Source organism: Sceloporus undulatus, chromosome 2 (assembly GCF_019175285.1).
Source record: "Sceloporus undulatus isolate JIND9_A2432 ecotype Alabama chromosome 2, SceUnd_v1.1, whole genome shotgun sequence".
In the NCBI taxonomy this organism is placed as follows: domain Eukaryota; kingdom Metazoa; phylum Chordata; class Lepidosauria; order Squamata; family Phrynosomatidae; genus Sceloporus; species Sceloporus undulatus.
Window position 1 is genome coordinate 61,042,598 of NC_056523.1, and position 14,036 is coordinate 61,056,633.

General features: G+C 41.1%; 1 protein-coding gene across 1 annotated transcript in view; it reads left to right on the top strand.

The window, feature by feature from the left end:
• TKT (transketolase) overlaps positions 1-14,036 on the top strand; it is a 61,876-nt gene that overhangs the window by 18,105 nt on the left and 29,735 nt on the right. Inside the window, 2 exon segments of the mRNA XM_042451019.1 lie at positions 12,676-12,688; positions 12,691-12,772. Of these exon segments, the coding sequence (XP_042306953.1) occupies positions 12,676-12,688; positions 12,691-12,772 (95 nt within the window).

Genomic DNA, 14,036 nt, shown 5'->3' on the forward strand with positions numbered 1-14,036 from the left:
TGGACAGGGATTTACTCTTTTGTTTTACCACCTTGTATGGTGGCTGGCTGGTATGTAATGTAGTCAGGAAGGAAATGCACAGGGAAGGTAATTCCCAACCCACTACCTCCCCCATCACAATCCTGTTCTTCTTGAGCAGCTTGCAGATGAAAATTTGAGGGCTTGGGCACCTGCCGTACATCATGACCCAGGACTGTAAGATAGATGTGTCATGTGGATTGTGGTTTGTCCATCTGTGGCGGATCCTTTTTCCAGCTCTCCTGGGCTTACACAGTGGCTTTCTCCTTGGGGTGGAAAATGGGCTACCAGAGATAAAAAAAAAATAGTCCTTCTAGTAATCCTATCCTAAGGTTTTACCAATCTGATCCATGTGTCCAGCACTTCCTTTATTTCCACTTGCAAACGGACAACTGTTCCATGTTCTTCCATGACAATCTATCCACATGGTATCATCAGTGAAGTTTCATGGTGTGTGTTCAGTTTCTCTCATACCTGGCCTAGAGGAGGATGGGGAGAAAACCCTTTGTGATCTGTTTGACCTTTTTTCTATCTGCTTTTAGGTGAAGTCCCTTTCATCCAGCTTAACTTTGAGCAGACAAAATTTGTGGCATCTGTCTGTGGTTGTGCCCTGAGCACTGTTGGGTATTTTTACTGGATAAATTTCAGTTAATGTGACCCCTGAAGACATGGATACTTGCTCTGACAGTGCCGTTTGTTTGTCTGACCTTTCCTGGCTTATACCGGTGTAGGAGGGGGGTGCCTAGCTTGGTCTGAGTTCCTTGCAAGTGCTTAGTCTGGTCTTGTGAAATGCCTTTTTGAGATTGCTTCTGATGAAATCTTCTCTGGACCAAAGCAGCTCTAATGATTGCTGCAGGTCACAAATAAGCCCTTTGGAGTGGAAGAACATGCTTGACAGGGTGGTTTGCTGTGGAATCATCATCATCATTGGCATTTTTTGCAAAGAGCCATTATTCATTACTTCCTCTTTATCACCACTACTTGGACATGTCATAAAATCCAATGATTCCTAGGAGAAGGAGAAAAATTCACTTGTTTCCTACATTCTCAGATAGCAACTGAATTATGGACTGGGCTGAATTATGGATTTCCCAGTCAATAATGCCTGCATAAACTGTGAATCTGAGATAATAGTAATTGTTATTATTGTAGAGATTGCCATGCTAACCATAAAACAAAATCCAAGTACAATGTAGTGATAGATTAATTAAGGTCAATCAGAAGGGGAAATTTCATCACTTTCAAAGCCTAATGGCTCCTTCCTTAGGCAAATGTGGTTAATAATTCATGCAAGGGAAGCAAAGTGACATTATTGGAGTCACAAATGTGCATCTTGCTTGTCTATTAAGTTATAGAGGGTGAGTTGTGCAGACAGAATGTTCAGGCCTCCCCTCCCAAAAAGCCTGGAGGTAACTGGGAAACAGAAGTAGTAAGGAAGTAAGACATTTTCCTTTCTCCTTTGCAGCTACAAGTCTCTCTTTTGAGATTTGGGCCTGCCTCTATTCTCTGTGAAGCTACTGGTTCCACTTTAATATGACTTCCGATCTTACTTCTTTACAAATATCTTTTGACAATTAAATGAAATGCATATCACTTGGTGGTCTTGGTGCTCAGACAAAAACTATAGCCCCCAGCCATTTTGTTCATAGCATGGCTGACTAAGCCCCCCCCCATTTCTTACATGAGTGGCAGGCAAGGGCATACCAGCTTCACCAAGATTTAGGAAGGTATTTCAGAGGCACAGTTGAATAGCTGTTTGTCTCCAAGAAATGTGCTTACAAGAGCCGGGAGGTTGGCTATAGAACTGGCCAGAGCTAGTTGGCTAGTGCGTCTATGGCTATAGAATTTCCAATTCCAACGTTTCCTTCCAACTTGGAGCTGGGTGGATGTGGGAATCACTGTATATAGGATTAGAATGCATAAACTGTCTTAGCAAAAACATACTGAGCAAAAACGTTCGGTGATGAGTAACTAGTGCTTCCAGGACAGAGTAGCTCATGGCTTTCACCAGGGGATGACTCTTTTCTAATAGAGTTAAACTACAGTACATCATTATTCTGTCAATGTAATTGATAGTCAACCCTGATTTTTGGCTCAATTTTTTACTAAAATGTCTAGACTTATACATGAGTATATACATATATCAAATTTGAGAGATACTGTAGATAGGGTTGCCATGAGTCAGGACCTCCAAACGGGGACAAATGTAGGGCAACAACTTTTAGAATGTGGACATTTTTTTAAAGAAAAAAATGCAGGAGACCCCCCGCGCTCCTTCCTGGCCTCTGAGGGGGCCGAGGCCTCCTTAGAGGTCGGGAAGGAGCCCGTCGGGGCCACCCGCGATCGCGGACCGCCTTCATCCCTCCTTCCGCCTCTGAGGGGGACAAGGCCTCCTCAGAGGCTGGGAAGGAGCCTGCGGGGCTGCCCGCAAACGGCCTCCTCTCCTTCCCGGCCTCTGAGGAGGCCGAGAGAGAGCCTACGGGGGCACACGCGGGCGGCCTCCTCCTCCTTCCCCGCCTCTGAGGGGGCCGAGGCCTCCTCAGAGGCTGGGAAGGAGGGAGGGGGAGGCGGGATGGGTGCGCAGCTGCGCACAGGAAGCACCGCTCTACCTCGCCTCCTCCGCCCCTGGCCTCGCTGCCCTCCTTCCTCCCCATGCACGGTGGAGGGGGAGGGAGGGCAGCGAGGCCCTGCGGGCCGCGGCCAACCAGCTGCAAACTGGGTGTCCCGGTTTTGTGGGCACCCAGGACGGGAAGGGCCTGGTGCTGCCAAAACCGGGAAAATCCCAGTTGCAGTCGGGTTATGGCAACCCTAACTGTAGGTAGCCAGAAGTACACTGATGGCATCTAGTTATCACTCATCATCTCACATACACAAACATATATTGCAACTGTCTTTGGAAATCTTTCATAGTTCCAAATACTCCTGCTAGTCTACTAACTGGAATAGCAACAAGTCTTGCCTCTTTTAAATTAATTCAGCAGGCTTCTGTGTGGTTTCTGAGCCTATTCAGTTAGGTCCTTAACGTGTAAAACTTATATGGATAATCCATTATTGACTAAAAAACTCATGTCATTTTTGATGTTTCCCCCAGTTGCCTGCCTTTTCTAGGTACTCTGCTAGGGGTAGCAAGTGCTCAAGTTAAGCCTTTGGAATGCTCTCCACAGAGAGGCTTGCCTGGCACCATCACTGTCATTTTTGTATGCCATGTTTTTTAAAAAAACTCATTACATTTCCCAGCCTTTTAAATATAATCTTAGGGGTGTGTGTGTGTGGGGGGGGGTGTTATGTTTTGCTCTTTTGATATGCCTTGAAGGATGGATACATTTACTAAACAAACCTGTCCTGTCACTCTCCATACTATGATATTCCATATGGTTATTTTGCCCGTTATTTATACGGGCAGGTAAATATCATATTGACAAGGAAAATAAAGTTGACACATTCTAGTATGAGGTTTGCGTTGGTATGAGTCTCCTCATTCTGTCGCATCTCATGATTTATCCAGCTCTTGTAGTGAGTTTTTGTTATTAGGGAAGGAAAACAGTGGCCCATGCCCTCGTGGTCTCACGACTAGACTACTGTAACTCCTCCTGGCAGGGCTCCTCTCTCTCACCTCCACCCATTGATTTCTGTTCAGCATTCAGCTGCACGCATTATTTCACTTGCTCGCCGCTATGATCATGTCTCCCCTTTTTTGTCTTCCCTTCACTGGCTCCCTCTTCCTTTCGCATCAGGTATAAACTTTTGCTACTCACCTTTAAAGCTCTGCATGGGCTGGCCCCTCTTTATTTAACTGATCTTTCTCTCCCTACATCCCTACTCGCACTCTCCGCTCTGGTAGCCAAAGTCTCCTCTCTCAACCCAGGATCTCCTCTGCCCCATCCCGGATCCGTCCCTTCTCTCTTGCTGCCCACATTCCTGGAACCTTCTTCCTCTGCATGCACGGCTCATCACTTCCTAACACTTTAAGGCTGAGCTGAAAACCTATTGTTTAGGGAAGCGTTCTCAGGGAATTTGTGATTGTCATCTGGCTGTTCTGATAAGTTTGATGTGATTTGCTTTTATATCTGATATTTTTTAATTTGTCTTTTCTTTCCTACATTGTAATTTTATCTATTCCTCTATCTAATTGTTATTACTTTTAGAGTGTACGCCTCGGCAGGCTTTTATATTTCCTTAATTTTACTGATTTTGTACAGCACTGTGTATAATTACAGTGCTTTAGAATAGTTTAATAATAATAAATAATAATAATAATAATAATAAAGAAAGAGTTGGGGCTGAAAAAAAGAATAACCTGTAGTAACTTCCTGTTTTGTCTTATTTATTCTCCTTATTGTCAGGCAGATATAAAGCATCTTTCCCATCAAAAGAACCGAGAAAAGGAAACCGAGTTCACACAAAAATCTTCCTGTGTATAGCTTTTAGAAATAACATCTTGTTGTTGTTTTTTTAAAAAATATTCAGCATTCTCAAAAAATTCCACAACCCTCCCATCATTTTTTTCCAGTGTGGGGGAGATGCTGGAAAAAATAGCAAACTGGCATTTTTCCTGCTTTTTAAAAATCCTGGGTTGTTTTTTTTCTGGGTCTTCACATATCTTGTTTGGAAGCTGATCCGAGTCTCTTCTGCCATCATAGCACATGGCTTTGTGTGGTCCACCACACTGTATGCAGACAGCAACTGTCTCATGCTTCCCTCCCTATAGTGAAAACCATGGCTGCTAATGACTATATGGATCAACAATTTCCAGCTTATCTTCAGCGCGAACCTCAAATTATTCATCTCTCACTGTTTTGCCTGACCCTTATCTCAGGTCAGCATCCAAGACTGTCTCTTTTGCTATTTCCTTTGTTAGTATCTGCAGTGCAGACTTTTGTTTCTCTACCTGGGTTCACAATTTCAGTCAGATGGGAGTGCATTTTTGCTCTTCATAGCCATGCTGAGCCCAGTTATTGTATGCTTTAAGGTAGTTATTTTCCATTCCTTCTGGCCATTTTTTTCCTGTGCCCAATTCACCCTTGCACCTGGCACGCTTTTGCTTAGTCAACTGTTATGTGCTGAGCATGCATCTTTCTGTTGCAGCTCTATTTGTTTTTGCGTGAGTAAAAAGAGCTTTTGTGTTTAATGCAAACAGTTTGACCAGACACCAGAACTAATTGAATTTGACCATTGGTAGAAGAGAGAATTTATTTATTTTATTTAAAAGAAGGAAGAACAACTGATAGATGTCATTTTGAAGAACTGATTTTTAAACAAGAAGGCCTGGTTTTTAGAAGCGAGCTACATTTTATGGTTGTGGTTTGTACAGAAGTCATTTTTGACATTCCTTTTAAAAAAATAGAGAAGGAACAAGTTGTGAGCATTCAGCTTGACTTTATGAGAATTTGCAAAATAATATGGAAGATCCTATGTTCCAAATTAAACACTGGTGAATACCAAGTTTCAGTAGGAAAAAAATAGATCCAGTGTGATATACTCTGTCTTTATTTTAGATTCCAGTTCTGGATGTAACGAAATATGCCTGTGTGTCTTGCTAAACCTTGCTATGCTAGAGCAGTTGCCTACTGTATATTTTGAAAGCCTTGCTCAGCTTTGTACAAGTTCATTAATTAATTGGAAATGTCATAACAGTGATACTTAGTGTTTTTGCTAATCAGTTTTTGCAATCAGCTCCTAAGCCTGCAAGCCTGTACAGCTGTGTTTAATGGCCTTCTTTCTCAGTAAACAAGACTGAAATCCTAAATGCACATATTGCTTTCAGCACGTAGAGTAACTAGCCCAGTTTTCCATATTTCTTTTGATCATTAATCCATCTTCAGTCTACTTTTATACCTCTGTGTTCTTAAAATGCTGATGAAATATAGAAACCCTCTGCCACAATTGAAGCCTACACTATTGATCTACAAATGTCAGGTGTTTGCAACAAAACAAAGAACCTTGTGATGCTGATGGGTAGAGTTCATGAGCACTTATGTCTTCACAAAAGTGTATAAGAAGTTTGTTGGCTTTAACCTGCTATTTAATCCACTGATCCATACTGGATGGTTTTCTGTTTTTGTTTTGGTTGTAAAATGTTTTTAATCCGTGTTTTACCTCTTTAGAATCTTGAATTATTCTGTGTTTAATCTTTGTTTTATTTCTACATATCACCAATGGTTTATTAAAACTTTCTCCCCAGAGCAGCAGTTCTTTAGCAGGATGGTAAGTATAAAGTTTATAAGATCTAAGTAATGAAAGCCTTAAAACAAGCATGTACGGTTTATTGATTCTGTCATGTATAAATATTTACTTATACTGTTTGAGTCATGGCGTAAATCTAATATTTAATTCCTAGTGTGCAAGTACTTACCAAGGGACGGGACACTAACCTTTACTTGATGTGTTTTAAAGCATTTGCATGTGTTTAAGAAATTGTTCATAGGTGGCCAATTTCCAAAGAGTTTTGACTTAGAAACTAGTATAGGCCTAAATACCCTAAAAGCACCAGTACTGTCTGATCTTGGAAGCGAGCAGGGTCATCTCTGGTCAGTATTTGGTTGGGAGACCACCAATGAATACCAGGTTCGTATGCTATATTTTAGAGGAAGGAATGGGAAAACCATCTCTGCATATTCTTTGCTGAGAAAAACCCTATGAAATTCATCGGGATGCCATATGTCAACAGACGACTTGAATGCACACATTTAGTTCGTAGCTTCATCAGAAATACATTACATAGGCTGTATCTACACTGCCAGAATTCCACTTTGATGCCACCTTAGCTGCCATGGCTCAGTGCTTGGAATGCTGGGAACTGTAACACTCTGACAGAGGGCGGCTAAATATCTCACAAAACTACAACTCCCAGAATTTCATAGCATTGATCCATAGTAGTTACAATGATTTCAAACTGGGTTATTTCTGCAATGCGGATGCAGCCATAGACTCAAGTCGTATTGATGTCATGCAACTTTTGGATGGTGTTTGTGGTGTTAAAATCCTACATGCATGGAAAATATAGGAATTGAACCTCTACCATATGCTGTTCAAACAATGAGATTTTTAATCTATCAGTAGGGTTTCTGGATTTTAACTATTGCATTAAAGTTGCTGTAACAATAATGTTAGACCCTAGCTAGTTGATCTGCATTATTTTACCAAATTATACAGTTATTGATGCCTTCGACTATGTCTTGGGAGATCCGAGTTCAAATCCCCAGTCAGCTTAAACCCACTTGTTGCTCTGGGCAAATCATGCTCTCTCAGCCTCAGAGGAAGGGAAAGGCAAGTCCCTGCTGACAAATGTTGCCAAGAAAACCCTGTGATAGCTTTGACTTAGGGTTGCCATCAGTCAGAAATGACTTGAAGGAAACACAACAACAAGCAACTGATGCTTGCTTTTAAAGTGGTGATTGTTTGAGTGTTAAAGATTCAGCAATTAATGCCTGAGCCATTCTACTGTCATCTGGCTGCCTAGACATTGAGTGTACTAGAGAGTTAGTTAGACTCACTGAACCCAATGTGATTTTTAATTTAGGGTATTAGGATCCTTAATTAAATCCAGAGTCTAAAAAACCAGAGGCCCTATTTATACTTGCTAGATAAAACCGTATGTTTCAGACAAAAGTATTTTCTCAAATTTGTCTTGAAGCACAATAAATCACCGTAAGTGTAGTTTAAGCTTCTGAGTTCTGGAGTGGCAGAACTTGGAAATAAATAAATAAAAATCCCAGGTCTGTGTAGTAGCAAAATGGATCACTGTGCATAATTTTAAAAAAATTAGCGTTAGATACTACAGAATGCCTCTATGATCTATGAATCTTAAGCATCAACAACCCAAGTTGCGATTTTGTAAACCTCTGAAGGGCCTGAACAGACAGTCAAATAAAGCTGCTTCAGGTCACTTTGGAGGTATGCTGTTTAAGTTATGCATGCGTCCTAAGAGGCCGGAAGCTATGCCAAAGCCACGTTCCAGTCTATGCATCTGTCATTTAATAAAAATAAATAATAAAATAAAAATTTTATTTTTATACCGCCCTTCCACAGATCAGGGCGGTTAACCAACATAATAAAATACAATACAATATATTTTAAAAAAAACAACAAATAAAACCCCGTTAGCCAATCCTCTTTGCCACAGAAGAGGAAGGGAGGCCCACTGGACTTTAGTCGGGAATGCAAGATGGAATAGAAGGTTTTCAGATCCTTTCTGAATTGGGCAGGGAGTGGTCGAGCGGAGCTCTTGGGCAGCGTGTTCCAAAGGGCCGGGGCGGCGATGGAAAATGTCCTCCTCGTAGTGGAGGACAACCTAGCCCTGGCACCCTAGAGTTGCTGCCCAGATGTTCTGAGAGGCGGGAAGAATGTACGGGGAGAAGCGGTCCTTCAGGTATCCTGGGCCCAAGCCATTTAGGGCTTTATAGGTCATCACCAACACCTTATATTGTGCCCGGAAGCGAATAGGCAGCCAATGCAGATCTTTGCACTGGTGTAATATGGCTGGCCCTGGAAGTACCAGTAACCAGCCTGGCTGCCATATTCTGTACCATTTGTAGCTTCCGGGTTTGGTATAAGGGTTGCCCCATGTAGAGTGCCTTGCAGAAATCCAATCTCGAGGTTACCAGAGCATGTACTACCGTTTCAAGGTCCCTCTGGGGACCTCCAAAGTGACCCGAAGCAGTTTTTTTGGACTGTCTGTTCAGGCCCTAAGACTCTCTGTTCTTGCTATCTGAACATGAGAGAGAATGCAGCATTAAAAGATCATCCTTGACAGATCTTAAAATACATGGAAATCATGGGAACAAGAAGTCCAATTTTGGTTTCCACCACACTCGTTGTGCTAGTTTAAAAACCTCATACTTGAATTGGGAATAACCTGATTTGAATGAGAGAGGGAGAGTGAGAGTTATTTTTATGATCTTTAAAACATATTCAGTAAGATATATTTTAATCGTAACCTCAATCCAGATAAACTCTTATTTATTATTTATTTACAGTATTCCCAGGATTTACCCCACCTTTCTCCCACATGGAGAAATCTTCTGTTAAAGATCCTAAAATGGCTTGTGTAAACCATTCGTGAGGTTTTACCATTGCAAAATATCTAAGCATAATCAGAGTTTTGATTGGTTTATATTTTCAACAGTTATTTCTTAATATAGGTGAACAGGAAACATAACTTTCCCTAGTGTTTGGAGGGGCGGACGTGGCTCAGACTATCTTGGTCTTTAAGGTTAAATTTAAACACTCATTTTGGATTAAATACTATGACATTCTGAGCTCTCAATGGGTGTAGCTAATTTACATTGAGATACACGCAGATTATGTGAGTTCTTATATATGTGGCTAATAGCAGCTTTCCAGGGAAAGATCAGAAGACCAGCAATGTGATTTATTCAGTGATAGGAATGTGACCTGACAAGAGGCTGTTAGTCATAACATTCCATGCGCTTTGACTTGCAGCCACCCTACATCCTGTTGCAGTGCGGCAGAAATTATGTCGGTGTTGTTTTTTCTTACCCTGAGATACAAACCACAGGATCCCAGAAATCCCAACAATGATCGATTGTTCCTCTAAGGTAAGAGAGATTTTGAAAAACACAGATCCCAGATAATTTCTTAAAGGCTAGCTTGAATTCTCAGAGAATTTCTTAAGGATTTTTAGCAAAGGGAGAAATATCCTCAGCAGAGGTAATATGAATAAATGGGTGAATCAGCATGTTATAGTGGTTGAGCTTTGGACTAGGACTCTGCAGAGCAAGATCTGATCCCTGCTCAGCCATGGAAACTCATTGAGTGACACTCTCAGCCTCAGATGGAAGCAAGGAACCCCCTGTGAATAAATCTTGCCAAGAAAACCCCATAATAGACTTGCCTTAGAGTTTGCCTTACATTGAAGGCACACTGTAGCAAAAATTAATAGATGACACTGTTTTGGCTTCCTTCAAGATTTTGCTTTATATCTACATCTGTTTCAATGTACAGGGCTATTCAGACATCGGTCCAAACCAGAGAATGCTTCAGAACAGCTGAAATCAATGTTAATTGTCCCATTAATTTCAGTGAAGTTTGCGTTGCTAGTAGGTCAGGAGATACGTCTTGGGCTGACACACTTTTAGAGAGAAAGATGACTGAACTAGAAAGTCCATATGGGTGCCCATACAAAAAACATCTGGAGGCCCACAGCTGCACACCTTGGATATATGCCTGGCAGACGTATCCAAATTATTTTTAAATTGTGAATTTAAATTATGACTTGCAAATATGGTTTTGATGTCTCTCTCTCTCTCTCTCTCTCTCTCCTCTATCTTCTATCTATAATCGATGCTGTGGGTTTTTAACTGAGAGGGAGTGTAGTGAGTCTCCTTTATAGTGTTAAACAGAGGCTGGATGGCCATCTGTGGGGGGTGCTTTGACTGTCAGTTCCTGCATGGCAGGAGGTTGGACTGGATGGCCCTTGAGGTCTCTTCCAACTCTTGGATTTTGTTATTCTATATTTAATATGTTGTTGTTCCCCACCTTGTCCATGGGGAGAGATGGATGAGAACAACATCAACAATTCAACACACATTTACTTTGGCCATTTGCTTTCATGGTGAGAGAAACAGAACTGAGCAGAGAGGAAGCCCTCTAGTTTCTGAATTCAATTATGTATTTCCTTTTGGAAATGCAGATAGTATTGCCATTTGTATTTCCCTTTTCCCAATTAAAAAGTCACGTAGATTGCCTGCCACCACCTTCCTTCTTATTTATTTCTGTTCTGTTTTTGAGATGTTTCATTTTTTTTAATTTAATTTTATCCCACCTTTTCCCAGCACGGATTCACTGCCCCGCTTCTCCTGTTAATCCTAAACATCTATTTGTTCTCTCCTGTTCTAGTAAGCACACAAACACACACACATGACACAGACTTTGCACTTATGTTTGTGTGTATCTGACAGGTTGACCTCATAATTAATCTTTCATGTGACATAAGATTTTTCCACATAATTTGCTTCTGTTATCTGTTGAAATGTTGCTTTTTCTTGCAGGGCCATGCAGCACCCATCCTGTATGCTGTCTGGGCTGAGGCAGGTTTCATCCATGAATCAGAACTGCTAAACTTGAGGAAAATTGATTCCCTTTTGGAAGGCCACCCTGTACCAGTGAGTATTTTAGATTTCTTTTTATAAACTGAACTTTGCAAGTTTTGCAATATTTTACAAGCATATTCTACAGTAATATCTGCATCCCTTTCATAGCAGTAGTAAGCTATGTGGGTAACTAAATAACCCATGATATCAACCCATGGTGGCACCCCGATGTTGACAATATACTTTCTGGAAATGAAAATGGAAAGTTTAGAATACAAGGCACAGAAATGGTTAATACCATTTTAAAATGTATTGCCTGCTGACATTAGCCATTGCTTTAAAATAAGCTTATTTTATGAAGCTTCAGCACATCTCTCTTAACTCAAAAATGTAGGCTAATTACATTAACTGCCCTATAAACAGCCCCGTCCACCTTAACACATTTACTAGGTTATTTCAGTTCCGAAGCTGATGGAAGTGGACATGGAGTCTGATCTTTGTGGTGAGAGGAGAAACACAGGTACAGCTGCCTGTTGTAGTGAGTGTGTTTGTTTTTGACAGCTATTTAGGGGAAGTTGCCAGACACACCGGTTTTTTGTGTTGCTTTGCATACACCCCTATGAGTTCAAAGCAATTGTAATGTACAGTAAGTTCAGAACATATTTGGGTCATTCCTAATTCTTAGAGTGTAGGATATGTTCAATGTAAACAGTCCCTATTTAATGGCAGAAAATGGAACTACATATATTTTAGTCATGTGCAAAGACTTGAAATCCTAATGTTAGTAAGGTAGTCACTCTTGTTTGTTATGTACTGATGCCTTTTTTGTTCTTTGAGACAAGCAATCACTGATATTGTACTTGTAGGTTTTGCATTTCAGAGCTTTGTAGGTTAGGTTAGTGAGATGCAAAACTTCTTATTTGCACACATTGCTTTATTTTGTACAAGCAAATTAATTACTTGTTCAAGAGTCTCAAACGAGTGCTTGATCTGATCCTAGTAAGTCTCAGATTGCAACATTTGAGTCTTTGTTCTAGAAGGACCTGAACCATATAAAGGGCTAATTCACTCAAAAATTGGGTTTCATAAATCACTCTAGAGAGGCAGAGGCTTGATGTTGCTTTGCTGCATTAAATGTATTGGTGGTAGATTATTATCAAACTTCAACATGCAGTCCATACTCCAAAACAGTCATGGTGAACCTTTTCTGGGCCATGTGCCAAACTAAAACATCTGGGAGGGAGAGCATGGGTGCCCGCCTGTGGCTCCTTCTCCCAACACCCTTTCTTGGCTTCCAGCTGTGTCAGGGGCACGCTGGAAGCCGGGAGAAGGCAGGGAGGAGGGCCAGAGGTGCGCACCTGTGGCTCCTTCTCCCCAGTGCCATTTTCCAGCTTCTAGCTGTCTCCAGAGGCAGCTGAAGACCTGGAATGGCAGGGAGGAGGAGCAATGGTGCATGCATGCCTGTTTTGGCAAAATGGTGTCATGTGCCACCCATGGCACGTATGCCATGGGGTTCCCATCATGGCTCTAAATAAGTGTGCAAATGACTCTTCAGAGTCTTGGCATTTGTGACTATTGGTTTTTACTGTTCCCCTCTTGTTTTTAGAAACAAGCATTCACTGTGTGGCTACTGGATCACTTGGCCAAGGACTTGGTGCTGCATGTGGTATGGCCTACACATGGGAATACTTTGACAGAGCCAGGTAACTTTCTTTAATACCTTTTGCTTTTTAAATTGGGGAAATGTTAAAGAAATGAAGTTTAGCTGAAGTTAAAGAAATGAAGTGTAGCTGTCTGGATCAATGGAGCCCTGGTGGCGCAGTGGTTTAATGCCTGTACTGCAGCCATTCACTCAAACCACAAGGTTGCGAGTTCAAGACCAGCAAAAGGGCCCAAGCTCGACTCAGGCTTGCATCCTTCTGAGGTCGCTAAAATGAGTACCCAGACTGTTGGGGGCAAATTAGCTTACTTGCTAATTAGCTTACTTGCTGTTCACCTCTGCTTTGGAATAGCGGTATATAAATAAAAACAATTATTATTATTAATTATTAATGATACTGTTTTCTTAATGCAGTTCCAAATGTTACTCCTGAGCGCTCACTAGCTATATTTTTTAACCCAGGTTATGATGGAGCTTTTCTGCTATGTTTGCAGACCCGCCACACAGTTTAGCTAATTATTTTACTATAATGTTCTGCTTCATACAAATGTGAAATGTGGTCAATGGTTTCAAAACAACTTCAAGCTATGCTTAATATCTTGTCTTTTTTGGGGGGGGGGATTCCAGTGAAATAGTTAATTATTGTAATTAAAAGGTTTTTTTTTATTTGTGTTTCTCCTACCTTGACCTAGGAGCAAACAAACATCTGTGTTCCTGGGATGCTCAGTCATATCTCAGCTTATTAAACTAAGATATGTTCTTCATGTCAGCCTTCTAACCATGGAAACAAAGGTATTACAAACATTTCTGTAATCTTGAAACACAGTGGCTATGCCTGTTTATTCTGTATGTGTGTGTGAGTACATGCATATGTACCTCTGTGCTTCTGTGGAATAACTTCGTATTAATCATAGAGGGAAGGTGACTTGTACAAAAGCTATCTCCAGTCTTTCGACTGAAGCAAGTTTGTTCAAAGGTTGTTATTGCAACATACTCTGTAGAACAAAGGTGGGTGGTAGGAATATTGCTGAAATTTTGTAGATTATAGTGCTATGTGCATTGTGCAACCCCTGGCTTGCTCGTGGGAGTATTTGGCCAGGATCTAAACCAGTCCTGTTGAAACTGGAATAAAACTCTGGTGTAAAGCAATATAGATATCCAAAGGCATGGCTCCATTGGGGAGTTGATTTATTTTGCATGACAGTGTTAGTGCATGAAAATCTGGGTTGCTGAGTGAACGTAATCTTACATTGCACACTTCACTTGCTTGAAAGCATTTCTGTGTACAGTGGTTAGTTGATCTAATG